The 26,895-nt window shown below is 35.8% G+C and overlaps 1 protein-coding gene across 2 annotated transcripts in view; it reads left to right on the forward strand.

Annotated features, from left to right (window-relative positions):
- Positions 1-26,612, forward strand: part of LOC149957433 (telomerase-binding protein EST1A-like) — a 98,986-nt gene extending 72,374 nt beyond the window's left edge. For both annotated transcript variants that reach the window (XM_090165558.1, XM_090165559.1), the window contains 4 exons: positions 4,941-5,068; positions 7,321-7,461; positions 23,601-23,685; positions 24,658-26,612. In XM_090165558.1, coding sequence (XP_090021684.1) covers positions 4,941-5,068; positions 7,321-7,461; positions 23,601-23,685; positions 24,658-24,788 — 485 coding nt within the window. In that variant the 3' untranslated portion in view covers positions 24,789-26,612. The remainder of the gene's footprint in view (positions 1-4,940; positions 5,069-7,320; positions 7,462-23,600; positions 23,686-24,657) is intronic.
- Positions 26,613-26,895: the final 283 nt, after the last annotated feature.

Below are 26,895 nucleotides of genomic sequence, written 5' to 3' on the forward strand. Positions count from 1 at the left end.
TTGTACGAAGTCTGGTCAATATCCCTAACTACGAATACATACATTCAAAATATTTATATTAAATTTATAGCGTGATAATTGGGTGAGTTTCATTAAATTGTCTTTAACTCTGCCAAGTGAATTTCGGGTCTAGCCCGACTTGTCGCGCGCGCGTCTCTTCCGTGGTGGCCACCGGCAAGGTCAGCTCGAGACGGGGTTCACTGCCTGGCGAGCCTATTCTGTTTATCTCTTCTCCGCGAAAAGCGACGGAAATTAAACCAAACAAGAAAATGAAACATAAATTACTTTTTAAGGGTTTTTAATTTCTTTAACTTTTAATCGATATAAAATGTCTAATAACAGTGAACATACTACAAAAGTAACGAAACATTAAAATAGTGTTACATGGTTAATCAGTTTAAACTAGTCTAGAGGTATAGTTTTACTTTTAGGTTTGAAAAATGAGGTGAAAATGCCGCTTTATTTAATTTCGCAAACTATATATTATACTAATGAGAAAATGAAACCTTTGTTTTTTTCGGAAAAATACGAAACATTTTCCCGGAAATAAGGCCTCGGTCATTTCCGTAAAATTTTCCGACTTACAACACTAGTATGAACCTTGTACTTAAAAAAAGGCTAAAACAATACAAAAAATTCAGTTATGAGTCAATTTAATGTAAAAAACATTTTCGGTTGCCATGGCAAAACTAATGCCCATTGCAACTTTTCCCTTGGTGAAATTTCATGTTACCATAAGGTCTACATACCCACCTAGTTTCAACACCTCGGGTAGTCTCCTCGTAAGTAACGTATCTCGACTTGTTTGACCTTCGCTCTCACAATTGTCAGTTACCCAGGGCCCCCTGAGGTCCTATAATTCCTATAAAATCCTATATTTTCAAAAATGTCCTATAACATCCTATATTTTTAGCAAAATCCCTCAAAAGTCCTATAAAATCCTATAATTTGGATATTTTCCCAATTTCAAATCCAGCCACTCAGTTAAATTGCTAGATTTAGCTATAGAATAAATTCCTATACCAAGTCATTCTAGTCTATACTTTTGTTATTGTTAACATGGTTAGCTACTTGTATATTTTTGTGATAAAATGGTTAAATAGTTTCAATTTTTTAAGTGAAAATCAAAGACTTATTTCTCTAATGTATATTTGTTTTTAAATGCATTAAGTTAGTTAATTAAATAGCATATATAGACCTATAAAATCCTATAATTTTGTAAAAATAGTCCTATAAAGTCCTATATTTTTAGAAAAATAATCCTATTTTTCCTATAAAAAAATTGAAGATTTGAGTGGGGGCCCTGGTTACCGAAAAGTGTGAAAAATCTAAAATTCCCAGCTCGTTGAGAAAATGTCTGTTCATCCGGGATAACGTGGCTTTGGGTGATGAGCAATTTCTAGCGGCGCGCGTAACAAGGTGGTCCACTGTGCTCCGCCTTTCAAAATTGGAAGGCCTGTTGACCCGGGATCTTTACGAGGACTCGAGGTGGTCCACGGACGCGTGTCTCCAGACTCGGTTTCCATTTCATTTAAAATGAAAATTTACGACGTCTGCCGCACGCCCGGTTCCCCCCAATGTTTTTGGTTGGTCTCCTTGAGACCCCTTCAGCGTCTCCCTTCAGCGCCGCTGACATATGGGATATGTTTTATGGAATTTCTAATTTCTCCGAATTTGACTAAATGCATTCAGCCACCGGTATTTTCTCCAGACGGGGGTTAGCTTCCCAAATCCCGCTCGATTCTGAATATATTCGTCGTACTGCGTTGTCACCCGGGTGTATCTCGTATCGACGGCGATATGGCGTTGGAGCTTACGTGGTCGTATAGAGAAATATAGAAAGTCATTCCCGGTTGGCATTTCTGTTGATTTCTTACATTTTTTGGGTTCTTCACCAGTTTTTCTCAATGGTTTGGTTATTTCTTGCATTTTCCCAATTGTTTCCACCTATTTCTCACAATTTTCCTTTTGTTTCCACCTATTTCTCACAATTTTCCAATTGTTTCCACGGATTTCTCACTTTTTTCCTATTTTTTCCACGGATTTCTCACATTTTTCCTATTGTGTCCGCGGATTTCTCACTTTTTTCCTATTGGTTCCACCAAATTTTCACATTTTTCCAATTGTTTCCACCGATTTCTCACTTTTTTCCTATTGTGTCCGCGGATTTCTCACTTTTTTCCTATTGTTTCCACAGATTTCTCACATTTTTCCAATTGTTTCCGCGGATTTCACACTTTTTTTCCTATTGTTTCCACGGATTTCTCGCATGTTCCCAATTTTTTCCTTCCGATTTCTCACATTTTTCAATTGTTTCCACCGATTTCTCAGATTTTTCCAATTTTTCCACGGATTTCTCACTTTTTTCCTGTTGTTTCCACGGATTTTTTGCGTTTTCCCAATTGTTTCCACGGATTTCTCACTTTTTTCCTATTGGTTCCACCAAATTTTCACATTTTTTCAATTGTTTCCACCGATTTCTCACATTTTTCAATTGTTTCCACCGATTTCTCACATTTTTTCAATTGTTTCCACCGATTTCTCACATTTTTTCAATTGTTTCCACCGATTTCTCACATTTTTTTCAATTGTTTCCACCGATTTCTCACATTTTTTTCAATTGTTTCCACCGATTTCTCGCATTTTCCCAATTGTTTCCACGGATTTCTCACTTTTTCCTATTGTTTCTACGGATTTCTCACATTTTTCCTATCTTTTCCACCGATTTCTCACATTTTTCCTATCGATCCATCGCGCTAATACAAAACAGTCAATGAAGAGCGAAGTATATTAAATTTGGTTTTTAAATAGCAATTAAAATTATTTTAATATACACTAATAAAATCAATTTTTGTCAAGAAATATATGTATAAAACGGGTTTTTAAATAGTAAAGTTAAGCTTACACTAACGTTCCACTAAAATTAATGATAAATTTTTCATAAAACGTTTAAAATAAATAAAATCCAAATAATAAAAAAATCCGTTTTAAATCAAATAGATCAATTTTGGTGATCAAGATAATCAATAAAAATCTGTTTTAAATCAAATAAATCAATTTTGGTGATCAAGATAATCAATGAAAATCCGTTTTAAATCAAAAAAATCAATTTTTGTAATCCTGATAATAAAAATCAGTTTGTAATCAAAATAATCAATAAAAATCCGTTTTAAATCAAATAAATCAATTTTTGTAATCAAAATAATCAATGAAAATCCGTTTTAAATCAAAAAAATCAATTTTTGGTAATCAAAATAATAAATTATAATCCGTTTTTTATCAAATAAATAATTTTTTGTAATCAAAATAATCTATAAAAATCCGTTTTAAATCAAATAAATCAATTTTTGTAATCAAAATAATCAATAAAAATCCGTTTTAAATCAAATAAATCAATTTTTGGTAATCAAAATAATAAATTATAATCCGTTTTTAATCAAATAAATAAATTTTTGTAATCAAAATAATCTATAAAAATCCGTTTTAAATCAAATAAATCTGGCTCAACTTGTTGGAGTAGAGGCCTGTTCGTCTGCCTCGGACTCGGCAAGGCTTTCCCGCGCCTACAAATTCCTCGTCTGCAAATTAGCCTCGCTGCTCAATAGACGATCATTTTTAATTTCCCTTTTAATTCTTTCAACGCGATCTCGTCGAGGAAATGAAACTTACATTTATTTATTCGTTATGATTTTTTGTTCGCTGTCTGCCGGTAGAGGGAATGACCCTTCCACAAATTACGTATTCCTTTTCCATCCGAACTCCGCATGTCTGCGATGTTTCTAATTTATGATAATTTACTCGCGATGAAATATTTTAAACCGTAAACCAATATGAATGAAATACTTTCTCAATATCTTCCTACTTTTTCATTCTTAAATTTAAATCATATTTAATATATTTTATATATATATTAAATATATATTAGATAATATTCAATATTAAATATATATTAGATAATATTAAATATTAAATATATATTAGATAATATTCTATATTAAATATATATTAGATAATATTCTATATTAAATATATATTAGATAATAGCCTATATTAAATATATATTACGTTATTTGTTATGTATTAAATATATTACGTTATTTGTTATGTATTAAATATATTACGTTAATTTTGGTATATTAAAAATATATTACGTTAAGTAATTTATATTAAATATATATTACGTTAAGTAATTTATATTAAATATATATTACGTTAAGTAATTTATATTAAATATATATTACGTTAAGTAATTTATATTAAATATAGATTACGTTAAATTATGTACTTCAAAAATGTTATGTTATATTATATTATAGTATATTATATTAATTTAAATTATATATATATATATTTATTGTATTAAATTATATATGATATATATTTATTGTATTAAATTATATATGATATATATTTATTGTATTAAATTATATATGATATATATTTATTGTATTAAATTATATATGATATATATTTATTGTATTAAATTATATATGATATATATTTATTGTATTAAATTATATATGATATATATGTATTGTATTAAATTATATATGATATATATTGTATTATTATGTGATATATACGATATTAAATTATATATGAAATATTTTTATATAATTATTGATATTATTTCACTCTGGTTGACACATTTTTTTTTAATTAATTTCAATTGCTTCAAATACCTAAAAGCGAGGGGTCGGACACTTGCCATTATATTTTGTACGGGATTTTGGGATTTCGTAGAGATTTTGGCGATTTTATCATTACTTTTTGAAGTGATTTTGGGATTTCAATGTTGCCATAGAGATTAGAGAGAGTTGAAAGATTTTGCGATTTTAGACAAAGTGTACGGGATTTTGGTAAATGTCCGACCCCTCGCCTAAAAGCATTAATTGAATTTTAATTCGTCTGAAATATGTGATTTTTTCCATTTTGCGCAGTTATAAACGAGCTGGACGGTTTGACGCTGGGCGAACGGCCGAATTCCTCCTGCGGGTTCCACCAGAACACGTCGAGTCCAGCCGCCGGACACAACTCCTACGAGCACCAACAGATGAGGGCGCGACAGGTAGGCAATAATCGCCTTAGAGTTAAAGCTTAATGACCCGTTTTTGGTTTTAAAGGTTGTCTGAATTAAATCAAATAATTTATTAAAAACAATTAATTTGAGTTAGTTCACAATCTAGATATAGATCAGTGGCGTAGCCAGGGGGGGGGGCTATGTACCAAAATCCTGGTTACGCTACTGGTTTGGATTAGCAGCAGGGTTGTCAAGAACCAGCCAGCCGGCTTTAACCGGATCTAACTACCAAGAACGATAATATACTATTTAGTCCTAGCCGGGGCGGCAGTTTGGTTAGAAAATTAACTAAAAAAATATGAAGTGCCATAGTTATCTTTGTTATGTTACTTATGGTACAATGTATTTATAAAAATGTGCTATAATATAATATCTAATTCAGAACAAACTTAATTACAAGTAATAACTTAATATAAATAGTAGGGGTCACACAGACCTGGAAAACCGGTAAATACCGGGGAATTAGATAGTCGACAGAAAAGTCAGGAAAATTTGCCTTTATTAATTCTCGTATAATAATACGAAACCAATTCAAGTTACACTGGGTAAGGCTTTTGTCCCATTGGGTCGATTCTCATTCAACCGAATCCCATTCGACCGACATTTTGTTTGCTCACAAGTGAAAGCATGAAGCCTAACCTAACCTAACCTAACCTAACCTTACCTAACCTAACCCAACTTAACCTAACGAAATAAACAGATTTGAATTTTCGAATAAATTGGATTCGACCCAATGGGATTGCAAAATTAGAATTCGATCAATTGGGAAAGTATATTTTTTTGATTCGATCCATTGGGAATTCGACCCAATAGGATTCTTTCCAACGGGAATATACCCTGTGTAAGTGTTTCTGATAATTTTTGAGGTTTTGTAAGTTTTTGTGATATAATAAGATAAAACCTAAGTTTATATTGAGGTTAGCGTAAAACACTGGGTGTTTATGCGCTTGGAAAAACCGGAAAATATCAGGGAAATAGATTTGCCAGTAGTTGTTTGAACCGGGATTAAGATTTCAATTTTAGTTTTTCGGCTGCACGCAAATTATTAATCAATTTGTCAAATAAAGTAGCATGTGTTATAGTTATAAAAATGAAGAGTCCAGTCACCTTTGGTTACTTATTCTTTAAAAACAGGCTTGTAATATTTGATTTAGCATTGAAGCGGATGTTGTTATGAATGTTACGTCTTTTTTTACTACTTAAAATTTTTAAATTCAATTTCGAAAATATAAATTAATTCAAATAATCCATTTTTAACCAGCTTTTTTTTTGTAGTCATAAAATATGTATTTAGTCTAAACTAATATTAAAGAGGCTAAGCCACTTCTGCAAAACGTGTAGTGGGGACTTTTACAGGGTTTCCACTGTAACAGAAATCCTGAAAAAGTCGGGGAATTTTTAAAAATTAGTCCAAAAGTCGGGGAATTTTAAAAATTAGTCCAAAAGTCGGGGAATTTTAAAAATTAGTCCAAAAGTCGGGGAATTTTAAAAATTAGTCCAAAAGTTGGGAATTTTAAAAATTAGTCGAAAAGTCGGGGAATTTTAAAAATTAGTCGAAAAGTCGGGGAATTTTAAAAATTAGTCGAAAAGTCGGGGAATTTTAAAAATTAGTCGAAAAGTCGGGGAATTTTAAAAATTAGTCGAAAAGTCGGGGAATTTTAAAAATTAGTCGAAAAGTCGGGGAATTTTAAAAATTAGTCGAAAAGTCGGGGAATTTTAAAAATTAGTCGAAAAGTCGGGGAATTTTAAAAATTAGTCGAAAAGTCGGGGAATTTTAAAAATTAGTCGAAAAGTCGGGGAATTTTAAAAATTAGTCGAAAAGTCGGGGAATTTTAAAAATTAGTCGAAAAGTCGGGGAATTTTAAAAATTAGTCGAAAAGTCGGGGAATTTTAAAAATTAGTCGAAAGGTCAGGGAATTTTAAAAATGATACTTGCATTTTAATATAATTTTTGCATCGTTTGCTTATATTTTGATAAGTTTATTTAAGAAAAAAAACGTTCTTACGCCTTTTTAATTGGTCTGTAGCAGACGCTAGGTCATAGGCGCTACCTCGGAAATGCTAGAACCGTTACGCCATCTAGAGTCTAGACTCGTTTCGGTCGCGAAGTGACTAAAATTTTAGTATTCTTTTAAAGTACCAAAATTATATGCGAAGATTAAAAAAATGATTATATGCTAATTCAGTGTGACTTTAATTTTTATTAAATTAAAATATTTTTTATCTTTTCCGGTGATCAGGTGAGCGGAGCAGCTAAGGACGCGGTGGCCTACTTGGAAGACTCCTTCGGCTCCAGAGAATTCAAGCTGAAAGCCATCACCAGCAAAGGGAACCTCCTGGATTCCATCAGTATTCGAAGCGAAGACATCGGAGAGAAAAAGGTAGGCACTAAAGGGCTATCCTAATGGTTACTTTTTAAAGCCGATAGATGGCAGAGCTGATATCGAAACTCGCTTGTTGTCGCGTCCGTTATAGAACACCCATGAATCTAAAGCCAGGTTCACACTTACCCCTAAAATCGCTTCGTGTTGGTTCGGGAAGCAACTCGTCCAAGTCGGTTCGCTTAGAATCGCTTTCAAAACGTGGGGTGTTGTGTTTGTTGCTCCTAGCTTGCATAAATTCTGTCTTATTCAACTTGTTAAAAAGTTCCACGCGCGTCTTGATATTTTAGCGTCAACGGGCTCGAGCTATTTCGCGGAGCTCCTCAAAAATTAAAAACAAATGCGCGAGACTCTTACGCTAAAATATCCAGGAGTGCGTGCGACGTTTTAACAAGTTGAACAAGACACGAAGAATTTATGCCAGCTAGGAGCAACAAACACAAGGAGAACGCAGCTAGCCTTTAAACACGCTAACGAAGGGTTGTGTACGAATTTCATTGGACGAGCGTCACGAGCCTTTACGCTGAACGTTTTACGACGGGGGGGGGAGACAATTTCAGAATTTTCCCCTTCCGTCGGCAGCAGGCACTAAAGCGTCTAGCCAATGAAAAACGTACACAAGAAAATCCACGACTTTTGAAGTTTTGACGGGTTGCGTTCTCCTTGTGTGGGGTGTTGTGTTTGTTGCTCCTAGATTCCAGCGCCTATTTAATCTCTGTTGTATCTAAATTTAAATGTATTAAATATGAAACTAGATAGGTAATAAATAAATAATCAGCTGGGTTAATAACCAGGGCACCACATTAGGCCTAAGTCATCGAGCGACTATTAAATCCATTAATTCAGGTAGCCGGGTTACAATGCGTAGGAGGGTGGTGGCAAGCCCTGCATGTCACGCGAGTCAACAGCTCCCTACACTTACTATTACCGTTAACCTCTACACGTTTTTATGGAAAGGGGAAACCGAAGAACTCAGGTGAAAAACCCCTTAAACCAGTGGGAGAGAAGTTGCAAACTTAACGCAGAATGAGCTGGAATCGAACCCGGCTCCTCCTGTAACCAATCCGCCACCCCACATTAGACTTCGGGCCATAGTCAAATGCCTATATTACCTAGTCAGCAAAGGGGCCTTGCTTGGAGGCACAGAAAACAATTTAAACGGGGCCCCCGAAGAGCCTATCCATGTTACTTTGTGGGACCCTAAACGAGACCATTTTACGAGCTCTGTAAAGGTTGAAAATGGGGACCACTTCTAAGAAAAATATTAGCCTACATCTCCCAAATTCCTGGCGCCGCAGCGTCACCTAGACTCGTTTGGGTACAATATTGCTACTACGAGAACAAACATTTCACGTTAATAAATTCATTAAACCATTTATTGAAACCACTTTCGTAATATAAAGTGAGAACAACTGTAGAGGTCGCCACTATCAGCCCTACGGTATCCACTTCGTAACGGCGCGCGTGGTTCGTTCCGCATTTACTGACACCTAGGGCCCTCGGGCTGCAGATTTTCTTTTCTAAACGCGCTTAATTAAACCATAAACGGTCTAATTAAGTCGCGCTCTCAACAACTCGCATTAAGAGGACACGCTCTTCCGGTTTTCGGGCGACAAACAAGAATAACATCGACCCGGAGACGGTGGTCGTCGTCCACCTGGAGCCGCCGAGGACGGAATGCAATGAAGGCGAAGACGCGCGTGATGGTTGCCTCCTCCAATAATGAATCCAACGCCGGCCCGACCAAGCTGGGACAAAGTTGTCTCCATTTAGCACTTTCTTAATTCCAGACATTATTATATTTGCTTTCGTTTCGAAGCCGAGTTGACGGACGAGGCTGCCAACCTGTTTTTCCCTTTCGACGAAACGACCCTCGTTTTTACAAATTAGCCCAAAGAGAGCTAATTTCGATTTTTAAAAAATCTTAATGTTATTGAACTGCCTTAAGTTTCATTTTATTGAGAGCGTTCAATAATCCTTGAATTTTATGAACACTTATTGTAGGGAATTCAATAAATGCCGCTCTCTTTTTCTTTCCTCCCTCTACGCGCATGCGCGAAGGCACTGAATAAAGTAGTCGCCGAGTAAAAATAGTCGCCGAGTAAAAATAGTCGCCGAGTAAAAATAGTCGCCGAGTAAAAATAGTCGCCGAGTAAAAATAGTCGCCGAGTTAAAATAGTCGCCGAGTTAAAATAGTCGCCGAGTTAAAATAGTCGCCGAGTTAAAATAGTCGCCGAGTTAAAATAGTCGCCGAGTTAAAATAGTCGCCGAGTTAAAATAGTCGCCGAGTTAAAATAGTCGCCGAGTTAAAATAGTCGCCGAGTTAAAATAGTCGCCGAGTTAAAATAGTCGCCGAGTTAAAATAGTCGCCGAGTTAAAATAGTCGCCGAGTTAAAATAGTCGCCGAGTTAAAATAGTCGCCGAGTTAAAATAGTCGCCGAGTTAAAATAGTCGCCGAGTTAAAATAGTCGCCGAGTTAAAATAGTCGCCGAGTTAAAATAGTCGCCGAGTTAAAATAGTCGCCGAGTTAAAATAGTCGCCGAGTTAAAATAGTCGCCGAGTTAAAATAGTCGCCGAGTTAAAATAGTCGCCGAGTAAAAATAGTCGCCGAGTAAAAATAGTCGCCGAGTAAAAATAGTCGCCGAGTAAAAATAGTCGCCGAGTTAAAATAGTCGCCGAGTAAAAATAGTCGCCGAGTTAAAATAGTCGCCGAGTAAAAATAGTCGCCGAGTAAAAATAGTCGCCGAGTTAAAATAGTCGCCGAGTTAAAATAGTCGCCGAGTAAAAATAGTCGCCGAGTTAAAATAGTCGCCGAGTTAAAATAGTCGCCGAGTAAAAATAGTCGCCGAGTTAAAATAGTCGCCGAGTAAAAATAGTCGCCGAGTAAAAATAGTCGCCGAGTAAAAATAGTCGCCGAGTAAAAATAGTCGCCGAGTAAAAATAGTCGCCGAGTATAAATAGTCGCCGAGTATAAATAGTCGCCGAGTATAAATAGTCGCCGAGTATAAATAGTCGCCGAGTATAAATAGTCGCCGAGTAAAAATAGTCGCCGAGTAAAAATAGTCGCCGAGTAAAAATAGTCGCCGAGTAAAAATAGTCGCCGAGTAAAAATAGTCGCCGAGTAAAAATAGTCGCCGAGTTAAAATAGTCGCCGAGTAAAAATAGTCGCCGAGTAAAAATAGTCGCCGAGTAAAAATAGTCGCCGAGTTAAAATAGTCGCCGAGTTAAAATAGTCGCCGAGTTAAAATAGTCGCCGAGTTAAAATAGTCGCCGAGTTAAAATAGTCGCCGAGTTAAAATAGTCGCCGAGTTAAAATAGTCGCCGAGTTAAAATAGTCGCCGAGTTAAAATAGTCGCCGAGTTAAAATAGTCGCCGAGTTAAAATAGTCGCCGAGTTAAAATAGTCGCCGAGTTAAAATAGTCGCCGAGTAAAAATAGTCGCCGAGTAAAAATAGTCGCCGAGTTAAATAGTCGCCGAGTTAAATAGTCGCCGAGTTAAAATAGTCGCCGAGTTAAAATAGTCGCCGAGTTAAAATAGTCGCCGAGTAAAAATAGTCGCCGAGTAAAAATAGTCGCCGAGTAAAAAAAGTCGCCGAGTTAAAATAGTCGCCGAGTTAAAATAGTCGCCGAGTTAAAATAGTCGCGGAGTTAAAATAGTCGCCGAGTAAAAATAGTCGCCGAGTAAAAATAGTCGCCGAGTTAAAATAGTCGCCGAGTAAAAATAGTCGCCGAGTAAAAATAGTCGCCGAGTAAAAATAGTCGCCGAGTAAAAATAGTCGCCGAGTAAAAATAGTCGCCGAGTACAAATAGTCGCCGAGTTAAAATAGTCGCCGAGTTAAAATAGTCGCCGAGTTAAAATAGTCGCCGAGTAAAAATAGTCGCCGAGTAAAAATAGTCGCCGAGTTAAAATAGTCGCCGAGTAAAAATAGTCGCCGAGTTAAAATAGTCGCCGAGTAAAAATAGTCGCCGAGTTAAAATAGTCGCCGAGTAAAAATAGTCGCCGAGTTAAAATAGTCGCCTAGTAAAAATAGTCGCCGAGTTAAAATAGTCGCCGAGTTAAAATAGTCGCCGAGTAAAAATAGTCGCCGAGTTAAAATAGTCGCCGAGTTAAAATAGTCGCCGAGTAAAAATAGTCGCCGAGTAAAAAAAATCGCCGAGTTAAAATAGTCGCCGAGTTAAAATAGTCGCCGAGTTAAAATAGTCGCCGAGTTAAAATAGTCGCCGAGTTAAAATAGTCGCCGAGTTAAAATAGTCGCCGAGTTAAAATAGTCGCCGAGTTAAAATAGTCGCCGAGTTAAAATAGTCGCCGAGTTAAAATAGTCGCCGAGTTAAAATAGTCGCCGAGTTAAAATAGTCGCCGAGTTAAAATAGTCGCCGAGTTAAAATAGTCGCCGAGTTAAAATAGTCGCCGAGTTAAAATAGTCGCCGAGTTAAAATAGTCGCCGAGTTAAAATAGTCGCCGAGTTAAAATAGTCGCCGAGTTAAAATAGTCGCCGAGTTAAAATAGTCGCCGAGTTAAAATAGTCGCCGAGTTAAAATAGTCGCCGAGTAAAAATAGTCGCCGAGTAAAAATAGTCGCCGAGTTAAAATAGTCGCCGAGTAAAAATAGTCGCCGAGTTAAAATAGTCGCCGAGTAAAAATAGTCGCCGAGTTAAAATAGTCGCCGAGTTAAAATAGTCGCCGAGTAAAAATAGTCGCCGAGTTAAAATAGTCGCCGAGTTAAAATAGTCGCCGAGTAAAAATAGTCGCCGAGTTAAAATAGTCGCCGAGTAAAAATAGTCGCCGAGTTAAAATAGTCGCCGAGTAAAAATAGTCGCCGAGTAAAAATAGTCGCCGAGTTAAAAAAATCGCCGAGTTAAAATAGTCGCCGAGTTAAAATAGTCGCCGAGTTAAAATAGTCGCCGAGTTAAAATAGTCGCCGAGTTAAAATAGTCGCCGAGTTAAAATAGTCGCCGAGTTAAAATAGTCGCCGAGTTAAAATAGTCGCCGAGTTAAAATAGTCGCCGAGTAAAAATAGTCGCCGAGTAAAAATAGTCGCCGAGTAAAAATAGTCGCCGAGTAAAAATAGTCGCCGAGTAAAAATAGTCGCCGAGTATAAATAGTCGCCGAGTATAAATAGTCGCCGAGTATAAATAGTCGCCGAGTATAAATAGTCGCCGAGTATAAATAGTCGCCGAGTATAAATAGTCGCCGAGTATAAATAGTCGCCGAGTTAAATAGTCGCCGAGTAAAAATAGTCGCCGAGTAAAAATAGTCGCCGAGTAAAAATAGTCGCCGAGTAAAAATAGTCGCCGAGTAAAAATAGTCGCCGAGTAAAAATAGTCGCCGAGTAAAAATAGTCGCCGAGTTAAAATAGTCGCCGAGTTAAAATAGTCGCCGAGTTAAAATAGTCGCCGAGTTAAAATAGTCGCCGAGTAAAAATAGTCGCCGAGTAAAAATAGTCGCCGAGTAAAAATAGTCGCCGAGTAAAAATAGTCGCCGAGTTAAAATAGTCGCCGAGTTAAAATAGTCGCCGAGTTAAAATAGTCGCCGAGTTAAAATAGTCGCCGAGTTAAAATAGTCGCCGAGTTAAAATAGTCGCCGAGTAAAAATAGTCGCCGAGTAAAAATAGTCGCCGAGTACAAATAGTCGCCGAGTTAAATAGTCGCCGAGTTAAATAGTCGCCGAGTTAAAATAGTCGCCGAGTTAAAATAGTCGCCGAGTAAAAATAGTCGCCGAGTAAAAATAGTCGCCGAGTAAAAAAAGTCGCCGAGTTAAAATAGTCGCCGAGTTAAAATAGTCACGGAGTTAAAATAGTCGCCGAGTAAAAATAGTCGCCGAGTAAAAATAGTCGCCGAGTTAAAATAGTCGCCGAGTAAAAATAGTCGCCGAGTAAAAATAGTCGCCGAGTACAAATAGTCGCCGAGTATAAATAGTCGCCGAGTTAAATAGTCGCCGAGTTAAAATAGTCGCCGAGTTAAAATAGTCGCCGAGTAAAAATAGTCGCCGAGTTAAAATAGTCGCCGAGTAAAAATAGTCGCCGAGTTAAAATAGTCGCCGAGTTAAAATAGTCGCCGAGTTAAAATAGTCGCCGAGTTAAAATAGTCGCCGAGTAAAAATAGTCGCCGAGTTAAAATAGTCGCCGAGTAAAAATAGTCGCCGAGTTAAAATAGTCGCCGAGTTAAAATAGTCGCCGAGTAAAAATAGTCGCCGAGTAAAAAAAATCGCCGAGTTAAAATAGTCGCCGAGTTAAAATAGTCGCCGAGTTAAAATAGTCGCCGAGTTAAAATAGTCGCCGAGTTAAAATAGTCGCCGAGTTAAAATAGTCGCCGAGTTAAAATAGTCGCCGAGTTAAAATAGTCGCCGAGTTAAAATAGTCGCCGAGTTAAAATAGTCGCCGAGTTAAAATAGTCGCCGAGTTAAAATAGTCGCCGAGTTAAAATAGTCGCCGAGTTAAAATAGTCGCCGAGTTAAAATAGTCGCCGAGTAAAAATAGTCGCCGAGTTAAAATAGTCGCCGAGTTAAAATAGTCGCCGAGTAAAAATAGTCGCCGAGTAAAAAAAATCGCCGAGTTAAAATAGTCGCCGAGTTAAAATAGTCGCCGAGTTAAAATAGTCGCCGAGTTAAAATAGTCGCCGAGTTAAAATAGTCGCCGAGTTAAAATAGTCGCCGAGTAAAAATAGTCGCCGAGTTAAAATAGTCGCCGAGTTAAAATAGTCGCCGAGTTAAAATAGTCGCCGAGTTAAAATAGTCGCCGAGTTAAAATAGTCGCCGAGTTAAAATAGTCGCCGAGTTAAAATAGTCGCCGAGTTAAAATAGTCGCCGAGTTAAAATAGTCGCCGAGTTAAAATAGTCGCCGAGTTTAAATAGTCGCCGAGTTAAAATAGTCGCCGAGTTAAAATAGTCGCCGAGTTAAAATAGTCGCCGAGTTAAAATAGTCGCCGAGTTAAAATAGTCGCCGAGTAAAAATAGTCGCCGAGTTAAAATAGTCGCCGAGTTAAAATAGTCGCCGAGTAAAAATAGTCGCCGAGTAAAAAAAATCGCCGAGTTAAAATAGTCGCCGAGTAAAAATAGTCGCCGAGTAAAAATAGTCGCCGAGTTAAAAAAATCGCCGAGTTAAAAAAATCGCCGAGTTAAAATAGTCGCCGAGTTAAAATAGTCGCCGAGTTAAAATAGTCGCCGAGTTAAAATAGTCGCCGAGTTAAATAGTCGCCGAGTTAAATAGTCGCCGAGTTAAAATAGTCGCCGAGTTAAAATAGTCGCCGAGTTAAAATAGTCGCCGAGTAAAAATAGTCGCCGAGTAAAAATAGTCGCCGAGTAAAAAAAGTCGCCGAGTTAAAATAGTCGCCGAGTTAAAATAGTCGCCGAGTTAAAATAGTCGCCGAGTAAAAATAGTCGCCGAGTAAAAATAGTCGCCGAGTAAAAATAGTCGCCGAGTAAAAATAGTCGCCGAGTTAAAATAGTCGCCGAGTTAAAATAGTCGCCGAGTTAAAATAGTCGCCGAGTTAAAATAGTCGCCGAGTTAAAATAGTCGCCGAGTTAAAATAGTCGCCGAGTAAAAATAGTCGCCGAGTAAAAATAGTCGCCGAGTACAAATAGTCGCCGAGTTAAATAGTCGCCGAGTTAAATAGTCGCCGAGTTAAAATAGTCGCCGAGTTAAAATAGTCGCCGAGTAAAAATAGTCGCCGAGTAAAAATAGTCGCCGAGTAAAAAAAGTCGCCGAGTTAAAATAGTCGCCGAGTTAAAATAGTCACGGAGTTAAAATAGTCGCCGAGTAAAAATAGTCGCCGAGTAAAAATAGTCGCCGAGTTAAAATAGTCGCCGAGTAAAAATAGTCGCCGAGTAAAAATAGTCGCCGAGTACAAATAGTCGCCGAGTATAAATAGTCGCCGAGTTAAATAGTCGCCGAGTTAAAATAGTCGCCGAGTTAAAATAGTCGCCGAGTAAAAATAGTCGCCGAGTTAAAATAGTCGCCGAGTTAAAATAGTCGCCGAGTTAAAATAGTCGCCGAGTTAAAATAGTCGCCGAGTTAAAATAGTCGCCGAGTTAAAATAGTCGCCGAGTTAAAATAGTCGCCGAGTTAAAATAGTCGCCGAGTTAAAATAGTCGCCGAGTTAAAATAGTCGCCGAGTTAAAATAGTCGCCGAGTTAAAATAGTCGCCGAGTTAAAATAGTCGCCGAGTAAAAATAGTCGCCGAGTAAAAATAGTCGCCGAGTTAAAATAGTCGCCGAGTTAAAATAGTCGCCGAGTAAAAATAGTCGCCGAGTAAAAAAAATCGCCGAGTTAAAATAGTCGCCGAGTTAAAATAGTCGCCGAGTTAAAATAGTCGCCGAGTTAAAATAGTCGCCGAGTTAAAATAGTCGCCGAGTTAAAATAGTCGCCGAGTTAAAATAGTCGCCGAGTTAAAATAGTCGCCGAGTTAAAATAGTCGCCGAGTTAAAATAGTCGCCGAGTTAAAATAGTCGCCGAGTTTAAATAGTCGCCGAGTTAAAATAGTCGCCGAGTTTAAATAGTCGCCGAGTTAAAATAGTCGCCGAGTTAAAATAGTCGCCGAGTTAAAATAGTCGCCGAGTTAAAATAGTCGCCGAGTAAAAATAGTCGCCGAGTAAAAATAGTCGCCGAGTTAAAATAGTCGCCGAGTAAAAATAGTCGCCGAGTTAAAATAGTCGCCGAGTAAAAATAGTCGCCGAGTTAAAATAGTCGCCGAGTTAAAATAGTCGCCGAGTAAAAATAGTCGCCGAGTTAAAATAGTCGCCGAGTTAAAATAGTCGCCGAGTAAAAATAGTCGCCGAGTTAAAATAGTCGCCGAGTAAAAATAGTCGCCGAGTTAAAATAGTCGCCGAGTAAAAATAGTCGCCGAGTAAAAATAGTCGCCGAGTTAAAAAAATCGCCGAGTTAAAAAAATCGCCGAGTTAAAATAGTCGCCGAGTTAAAATAGTCGCCGAGTTAAAATAGTCGCCGAGTTAAAATAGTCGCCGAGTTAAAATAGTCGCCGAGTTAAAATAGTCGCCGAGTTAAAATAGTCGCCGAGTTAAAATAGTCGCCGAGTTAAAATAGTCGCCGAGTTAAAATAGTCGCCGAGTAAAAATAGTCGCCGAGTAAAAATAGTCGCCGAGTAAAAATAGTCGCCGAGTAAAAATAGTCGCCGAGTAAAAATAGTCGCCGAGTAAAAATAGTCGCCGAGTATAAATAGTCGCCGAGTATAAATAGTCGCCGAGTATAAATAGTCGCCGAGTATAAATAGTCGCCGAGTATAAATAGTCGCCGAGTATAAATAGTCGCCGAGTTAAATAGTCGCCGAGTAAAAATAGTCGCCGAGTAAAAATAGTCGCCGAGTAAAAATAGTCGCCGAGTAAAAATAGTCGCCGAGTAAAAATAGTCGCCGAGTAAAAATAGTCGCCGAGTTAAAATAGTCGCCGAGTTAAAATAGTCGCCGAGTTAAAATAGTCGCCGAGTTAAAATAGTCGCCGAGTAAAAATAGTCGCCGAGTAAAAATAGTCGCCGAGTAAAAATAGTCGCCGAGTAAAAATAGTCGCCGAGTTAAAATAGTCGCCGAGTTAAAATAGTCGCCGAGTTAAAATAGTCGCCGAGTTAAAATAGTCGCCGAGTTAAAATAGTCGCCGAGTTAAAATAGTCGCCGAGTTAAAATAGTCGCCGAGTAAAAATAGTCGCCGAGTACAAATAGTCGCCGAGTTAAATAGTCGCCGAGTTAAATAGTCGCCGAGTTAAAATAGTCGCCGAGTTAAAATAGTCGCCGAGTAAAAATAGTCGCCGAGTAAAAATAGTCGCCGAGTAAAAATAGTCGCCGAGTAAAAAAAGTCGCCGAGTTAAAATAGTCGCCGAGTTAAAATAGTCACGGAGTTAAAATAGTCGCCGAGTAAAAATAGTCGCCGAGTTAAAATAGTCGCCGAGTAAAAATAGTCGCCGAGTAAAAATAGTCGCCGAGTACAAATAGTCGCCGAGTATAAATAGTCGCCGAGTATAAATAGTCGCCGAGTTAAATAGTCGCCGAGTTAAAATAGTCGCCGAGTTAAAATAGTCGCCGAGTAAAAATAGTCGCCGAGTTAAAATAGTCGCCGAGTAAAAATAGTCGCCGAGTTAAAATAGTCGCCGAGTTAAAATAGTCGCCGAGTTAAAATAGTCGCCGAGTTAAAATAGTCGCCGAGTAAAAATAGTCGCCGAGTTAAAATAGTCGCCGAGTAAAAATAGTCGCCGAGTTAAAATAGTCGCCGAGTTAAAATAGTCGCCGAGTAAAAATAGTCGCCGAGTAAAAAAAATCGCCGAGTTAAAATAGTCGCCGAGTTAAAATAGTCGCCGAGTTAAAATAGTCGCCGAGTTAAAATAGTCGCCGAGTTAAAATAGTCGCCGAGTTAAAATAGTCGCCGAGTTAAAATAGTCGCCGAGTTAAAATAGTCGCCGAGTTAAAATAGTCGCCGAGTTAAAATAGTCGCCGAGTTAAAATAGTCGCCGAGTTAAAATAGTCGCCGAGTTAAAATAGTCGCCGAGTTAAAATAGTCGCCGAGTTAAAATAGTCGCCGAGTTAAAATAGTCGCCGAGTTAAAATAGTCGCCGAGTTAAAATAGTCGCCGAGTTAAAATAGTCGCCGAGTTAAAATAATCGCCGAGTAAAAATAGTCGCCGAGTAAAAATAGTCGCCGAGTAAAAATAGTCGCCGAGTTAAAATAGTCGCCGAGTAAAAATAGTCGCCGAGTTAAAATAATCGCCGAGTAAAAATAGTCGCCGAGTAAAAATAGTCGCCGAGTAAAAATAGTCGCCGAGTTAAAATAGTCGCCGAGTATAAATAGGCGCCGAGTATAAATAGGCGCCGAGTATAAATAGGCGCCGAGTATAAATAGGCGCCGAGTATAAATAGGCGCCGAGTATAAATAGGCGCCGAGTATAAATAGGCGCCGAGTATAAATAGGCGCCGAGTATAAATAGGCGCCGAGTATAAATAGGCGCCGAGTATAAATAGGCGCCGAGTATAAATAGGCGCCGAGTATAAATAGGCACCGAGTATAAATAGGCGCCGAGTATAAATAGGCGCCGAGTATAAATAGGCGCCGAGTATAAATAGGCGCCGAGTATAAATAGGCGCCGAGTATAAATAGGCGCCGAGTATAAATAGGCGCCGAGTATAAATAGGCACCGAGTATAAATAGGCACCGAGTATAAATAGGCACCGAGTATAAATAGTCGCTGAGTATAAATAGGCGCCGAATAAAAATAGTTTTATAATAGGTTTTATTTATAATTGGAGCTACTGAATCGAGCAATTTAAACAAATTTGGCTCTAAAATTAAACGTATTTAACGTTAATTCTGTGTTTCAATCGAATAAGCTAAAGCTGGTTTGGTATTGGGTTGAAAAGGTCAGTTAGCGCGGGTGTGAGGTGTGAGGGAAGTATTACGTTACTGGGACAAATAGAGACCATGTTCGATAGTGTGTATTAGCTAGAAAAAGTAAACCTAAGATATTGAAGCAAGTCCGAGCAACCCCATTTTAGTGAAATAACTCTGCCGCAACGAACTAGTGTTCCCAGGTGGACAATATTGTGGAAACTAGTGGGATATTCCGGCCGGGACAAAAGTGAATTTAGTGGACAATCTGTCCAAAAGTGGTCAAACCCAGAAATTCCAGATTTGGGCTATATAACGCAAATATATATGCATATAGGAATGGTCAACTCTGATTAACATTAGAATAGTCTGTTAATTTTATTTGGAATAATTAACTCTAACATTGTAAGTTCAGTGTAAACTAAGACATTTTTACTGTAAACTTCTTTAAAATATAATTCCAATTATTTTTTAAGCTTTGAAATGCAATTTTTCCTGCTTGTAACCAGGGTTGGCCCGCTTAAACCACACTGGTTTAAACCAACAAATTATTAAAAGAAAAACGTTGGTTTTTTTAATAATGTTTTTTTTTAATTAACTAAAAATTATTCCAAAATATTTGTACATTTTCTTACCGAAATGATTATATTTCTAAATAATTTACAAGGTGACCACATTTCCTATATTTCAATACCTTCCTATTCACCCCTTATGTTTTCTCATGAAGTATATAACCCTTCTTATATAATATATAATTTCGTCGTGTACCCTTCTTTATCCTATATTTAACTTTATTTTATGCACGGTTTTTCGATAAGAATCCTTATTTTGGCTTATGGTTTTTCCTTTAATTCGCTTAAAAATTTCATATTTTGTAATATGTATGCACGGTTAAACAAAAGCGAAAAATAGATTAAAAGTAAAGTAAAGAAGTGTTTAAAAAAACCTCATTTAAAGCAAATAAAGCGGTTTAGCGACAGGAGCTGGCAACGGCGTCGTCGACATTCCGCAATTACCTGTCGTGGCGCCAAGGAAGTGCTCGGCAACCTTAACCTTCCTTACTGTCTTCGTTTCCTCTATTAGCGCAGAAGGGCGCGTTAACCCCTTCGGCCTAGTCTGCCTCCATAGATGCTGCCTCTGGCCATCTCCAAATAATCCCCCATCTTTTCATTTTTATTTTCTTCTTCGCGAAAACCGAAAATGGCCCTCGGGCTAAGTTTATTTTTCACTTTTTATTGACTGGATTATTCGGGATCATATTTTTTTGTGTGGAAGATAAAGCAATTAAAACGATCATATTTATTTTGTAGTTTTCAATTTCTTTTAAAGTGATAATGAGTTGAGAAATTCAGGCTGATTTAGCTTTCAAATTCAATCGTTTCAAGTTTATTTTGCCAAATTTATTTGATATAATTAGGCCTATATTGGAATGTAAATTCCCTTTAATATCGTACCAGGGTTGCCTATTTTTTTATTAAAAATCAAATCAATCTTTTTTATTTGAATTTATATATTTTTATATAAATAATGGCTCTTTTCCTGTATAATTAACAGATATTTTATTTTCGTCAGTTAGCTAATCTTGAATTAAATGAAATCTTAAATAAATTTAATTACTATTTAATATTTTAGTGCTTGGATTTTTTATGTATTTAATTTTTTGAGAACCTATTTTTGATATTAGTTATTCCTTCATAGAAATAAATTGTGTGATTTAAATCAATGATTTTTTAAATCACTTTATTTAAGTCTTAATTTTTATCATGATTTTTAAAATGACCTTATTTAAATCTTAGTTTTAATCATGATTTAAATCAATGATTTTTTAAATATTATTTAAATCTTAATTTTAATCAATGCTTTTTTAAATATTATTTAAATCTTAATTTTAATCAATGATTTTTTAAATATTATTTAAATCTTAATTTTAATCATGATTTAAGTCAATGATTTTTTTAAAATCACTTTATTTAAATCTTGGTTTTAATCATAATTTACACAAGTTAAATTAAATCAACCAACCCTGTATCGTACATTGATTTTTTCATTTCATGATCTTAAAAGTTATAATGAGTTGAGGAACTCGGATTGATTAGCTTTTAAATTGAATCCTGTGAATTTTTTATCAAATAAATTTAAATAAAATAATATCAGAAAGTAATTTTTATATGATATCGTACGTGGATTCTTGATTTTAAAACAATTGACGGGTGCGTCCATATTATATTTAAGAGATAACAAAAATAACCTTAAAAGGGCATAAATTAAACTAAAAAGAAATCTTATTAAAAAGAATGTTGTAAACTAAAAGAAGCTACTATTTTCCAAAGAATAACTGTTATTTTGCTTTCTGTCACTAGGATTGTTTTGAATTAATCTAAATGGGTTTTTCCAGCGAGGGAAAGTTGCTTCAATTCTCAACAGTGTTTTTGTATCCAGAATTTGAGGCATTTTTTCAGTTGAGATGTCTTAAATCATTCTGTCAAAGTCTAAACAATGTCAGCTAGAGTTGAGTATTAATTGATTTGCGGGACTTAAATACCTCCATAAGGTTTATGAAGGTATTTTTCATAATATAGTTTCATCCATCTAAACAGGGTTGTAGTTTTAATCTGTTTTTGTTGGTAGAATGAAAACCGGTTTACCTGTTTCTCATCTCAAATTTCCAAATTATCTAATTATTGTCGTATACTACTGATTTAATAATTAGTCATTATTTCGCCGTTTTAAGAATGTAAGTACCCGATTTCATAAGCGTTACTTTTCAATAAACTTTAGTCTTAACCACATTTAGCCGCCGAAAGCGATACAGTGCCAAGTTCGACCGTGGCGTACGTGTGAACTACATAACTAGATCGATAATTTTTTAGCTGTCAAAGAGGTTTATAGTTCCTTTAAGCGTCCTTGTTGGATACTGATATTTTGATCGTTCAACTTTTAATTATATAATTATTGTCGTATACTACTTATAATCGGAAAAATAAAAATTTAAACAAAAATTACTTTTTAAGGATTTTTAATTATTTTAACTTTTTATCGATGTAAAATGTCTAAAAAACGTAAACATACAACAAAACATTAATGGTGTTACACTGTTAATCAGTTTAAAGCTAGTCTGGAGGTTTAGTTTTACTTTTAGATTCGAACAAATGAGGCGAAAATTCCACTTTTTTAAATTTGAAAACAATAAATTGGACTAATCATGGAATGAAAACGTATTTTATTTTTTCACAACACTAAAAATTTGTAATTATCTTGTTATTCTTGCACCGAAGGTAGTAGACCCTTACTTAATCCGAATTTTCATCCAACTAAAACCCAGTTGTTAGAGGTCGTTGACGGTTAATTATTATCCATGATTAAATTTATTTTTTTAGGGAAAAAATGTAAACAAAGAAATTTACCGGTTAATATTTCGGAAAATGATTAAAAAACATGTATTACTCGTAAAATTTTAGCTTTTTATCGAAAAAAACGTCGTTTTTCCGATTAATTTTACAAATTTATCAAAAAATTAATCGGATAATACAGAAATATAAATTACTTGATCAAAAAGTTATACGAATAATTTTGAGAGCTTTATCTATTGAATACAAGTTAACCATCCCCGACCTCTACCAGTAGTTTTATATTGAATTTGATAGATTGTGATTGGATCATATATAACACATTTTGTAATTTTCGATCCAAGTAGAATTGGTATCTGTTCAATTTTGGATACAATTTTGAACTACTCTTAGCTTTATGTAGTCTTTGAATTATTGTAGAATTTGGTTTAACTTCATATTTTAACAAATTGTCCATCTTAATAGTGCATTTTTTACAAGCAAAATGTATCAAATGTTGTCTTCGAGAACGTGTTTCCCACTACCTGGCCAACCTTTGGTTCTTCATCATTGAGGTTGGTAGCCTGCAGGCCACAATCCGAGTAATGAAATTCTCGGTGTTTTTTCTTTACCGTCCCATCCAACTGATTAATGAAGTTCACCCTTAAAATACTAAAACAGTTATAAATAGGTCTCCTTTCGCTGTGACTCATCCCGACTTCATGGCCACTCTTCAGCCTTTCCCGAGTCACCGTTTGTTGGCGAACATTCCATTCATTCTGAAATTATTACTATTATACAGCGTCGATCACATCGTTCGAGGTGTCGAACTATAAGGACATTGTTGCTGCACGGGGGTATACAAATAGAGATAACTGGCAATTTGAAAAATATGATATTAATTTATCCTGGCTTGGGAATTAATTCGTCGTAGTTTGGGAATTAATTCGTCGTAGTTTCGGAATTAATTAGTCGTAGTTTCGGAATTAATTCGTCGTAGTTTGGGAATTAATTCGTCGTAGTTTGGGAATTAATTCGTCGTAGTTTTGGAATTAATTCGTCGTAGTTTCTGAATTAATTTGTCGTGGCCTGGTTATTGATTTATCGTAGTTTGGGAATTGGTCGTAGTTTGGAAATAAATTTTTAGTGACTTGAGAATTATTAGCGGCTTGGAAATTTCTCGCGTAGTTTGGGAAATCTCGTCGATTTTAAGCGGAAATTGTAATCTCGTCGATTTTAAGCGGAAATTGTAATCTCGTCGATTTTAAGCGGAAATTGTAATCTCGTCGATTTTAAGCGGAAATTGTAATCTCGTAGGTTTTAAGCGGAAATTGTAATCTCGTAGATTTTAAGCGGAAATTGTAATCTCGTAGATTTTAGACGGAAATTGTAATATCGTAGATTCGTTGATTTGAACCGAGTGGTTGCGGATTCGCAAATTTGAACCGAAGAGGTCGGATAGAATGAATGTGTATTAATAACCTTTTCGCCCGCAGGGAACCAACGACGATCTGATCCTGTCGTGCTGCCTTCATTATTGCAACAATGACAAGGCTTCGGCTTACATGCCTAAAACCCCCGGTAAGTAACATTCGCATTGAGACTAGCCTAAAGCCGGGCTCGCGACGGAGACATTTACTCTTTTCTAGTTCTTCTCTTTTCCCGTTATGCCTTCGGTAAAACACATTTATTATTGTAGTTAATCTGTAGTATGCAGATCTTTGGACTTAATTGGAAAAGATTCTCATAAGAAGCGGTCTTAGGGGCCGTTCACAAATAACGTCACGCAATAACAGCGTTCATGCAGACCTTGGAAATATCAGGGAATTAGATTGTAGATAGAAAAATCAAGGAAATTCCCATTTTGTAGTAAATAATCATTAGAATTCCCGTTTTGTTAAAAACAAATCCGGTACCTTCCCGTTTTTAGTTAAATCGGGGAAATTTCTTATTTTTGGTAAAATTGGGAAAAGTACCAATTTTTAGTAAAGTCGGTAAATTTTTTAATTTTGGTAAAACTGGGAAATTTTAAATTTTTGGTAAAATTGGGAAAATTATCAATTTTTAGTAAAAATCTGTGAAATTAGAGAAATTATGAATTTAGAAATTGTGAACTAAAGTCAACAAATTTAGATCACTTAGTTTTTCTTATTAATGATTTAACTTTATTACGTATGTAACCAATTTAGTTGTCATGAAATGAGTAACCCTATACCTCTTCATGAAAATATAGATTATGTTAGCAATGACATGACCTCACAAGCAGCCCATAAATGAAAAAGCGTTGACTTAACAGACGACAATCCAGAAGTTTGAGCTTCTGGTGTTGTCTAAAATTTGGAAATTTCCAAAATGGGTTTTCAGATTGAGTGAAAATTTAGAGCATTTCAAAATATTCTAAAATTCACGGGAGAGTCATGCAATTGTTAGTAAATATAAATATTTTGATGAAATTTATAAGTGTCCAAATTTTGTCTCAAAATAGGGCAAAGTCGGGGAATTTGAATCTGAAAAATTGTGCTAACCCTGTTAAAAGCGTGTTTTTTTTGGTAGATGAACCAATTCACATCACGAGAGAAGTAGTACTCATAACCGACGACCGCAACTTGCGCGTGAAAGCGATGACGCATAACGTGCCCACGCGAAGCCTGGACGAATTCCTGCGGTGGGCGCGTATCAGGTGAAACGGAACACAGCGCAATATCTGACTACATCAGTGGACATCAGGCCACGACGAAACTGAACGTTTTCGACGGCAACAACTACCGCTATTTTGGTACACGATTGTTAATGACGAAAAGTGTTATAATCAAATTTATGTAAACCTTTAAATAGACATCGGGTGAAAATGTTAATATTTCGAAACCGTTAATTTTTTTTGCACTTTGTAAATTCATTGAATCATTTTAAACAAAAGTAGGTTTTGACCTTTGGTTAATTTTCTTTCGGTTGTGAGAGTTAAGAATTTGGACCCTCTGGTTCCTACACGGTATAATTTGCGTAGGGGACATTTTCATTGTTAGGAGGTTTCGAAAATTTCATTTTAGGATTATTTTTTTTTTAAATAATATTTTTTTTAAATAATATTTTTTTGAAACGAGTCTAGTAAGTGTGGGGGATATTGAAGAAGATAAAAAAATTGTAAGATTTCACCCTTATGGCGTAGATTATCTGTGGAGGCATATTTTCACAAACCTTATATTTTTAAAGGAAATAAAATAAACGCTCCAGGGTTTTAAATATTTTTCGGTTGTATTGAAAAAATAATATTTGTATGTATAGATGACAAAAATACAATGTACCTTAAAAAAACAATTTAAGAAAAAAATGTTTAATGATAACCATATTTTTGTTTGTTTCATCAATTCCGCTTTTATTTGTAAATAGGCAATTTTCCACCTTACATTTAACTTAAAAGCAAAACTAGATTCCTACTTATACCCACACAGATTAAATGGTTTTTAAGTAAACCTAATTTTTTCCAAAGTTTAAATTGAAAAAAATCTTCAAAAATCACAAAACAAAAACCTTTTTTCAAGTGTTTAAACGTTGTATTGGAAACAGTTGCAGTTTTTACAATCAATTATTACTTTCGTACCAAATGTGCTGTGTACACCAAATAAAAGTGATTTTAACGTGGTTTCTTTAAGGCTATATTTCAGACGTTGAATAATCATAGGGCTTTATGCAAGAGATAACTAAAAAGTTAAATAAAAAGGTGTCATTCGTTTCACGTTGACTTTGATTTTATTTATATTATTATTATGATTATGATTATTATTATTATTAATATTGTGGTAGCTTCGTAGGTTCGAAAGAAACCAAACACTGTGATGGAATCATTATTGATTGTTTTGATTTCTTTAAATTTTATATTTTTGACCGACTTGTTAGTGGTGCCTAGACTTAGTTTTTAATTATGTACGCTTTAAATTGCAGTAGCGACATCTTTTAATCTGAAGTTAGGTGGCTTTGTTGTTATTTGAATGGTATATTACGGTAGAGATAACGAACTTTCGTACTGGTAGCTTTGATTATGCTACCATCCATCTCCCAATGCTTCACGGGTTATTCGCTTTAAACCTTTACTTATAATAAACTTCTGATATTGCTTAAGTGCAATTATTTTGAAGCGTGTTTTTTTCGACAAATTTCCTGGATCCATTTTGGGTGCTCCAAAAATGGACTTAAGCTAGCTGACATTTAGCTCATTCATTCTTTTGATAAATAAAAGTTTATTTATACTAAGTCATTCATTAAGATTCAACTTCGGTGTTGTCAGAATAGTTTGTTAACCACCTTTCAGACGATGAATGCGATGGGTGGATTCATTGAGATTTCATTTCAATGTGGACAACTGAAACTGTGACAAAATATTTATATTTTTTATTGATTTGTGTAATTTTAGCGATTGGGTTTGTCGCTAATCTCTAGACTGTGACGGGATTTCTTGATTCAATTTTTTTTTCCAAATTTATTATTATAATTTTTAGCGCTTTTTAATTTGTGCCAAGTGTACTTAATAGTAAAAATAATTAAAGTTTCTTATTCGTTTTTGTTTGGTTTTAATTTTTAATCGATGTTTTAAGTATAATTGCACACTTTCTTTAAAATTTTATTAATGACAGATTTTTACTCCGACTACACTGAAGATGGCGCTACGTAGCACTATTGGTCTTTCCAGCCTCTTTTTAATAACGGCGCTCAGTGGCACGTTGTATGTTATTTGCGAATTTCTTACCACTTGGAATTGTCACTTATCTCTGACCCCAAGTTCCTTAGGTGGGTACT

Source organism: Leiobunum rupestre, chromosome 2 (assembly GCF_980474605.1).
Source record: "Leiobunum rupestre chromosome 2, qqLeiRupe1.1.hap1, whole genome shotgun sequence".
In the NCBI taxonomy this organism is placed as follows: domain Eukaryota; kingdom Metazoa; phylum Arthropoda; class Arachnida; order Opiliones; family Sclerosomatidae; genus Leiobunum; species Leiobunum rupestre.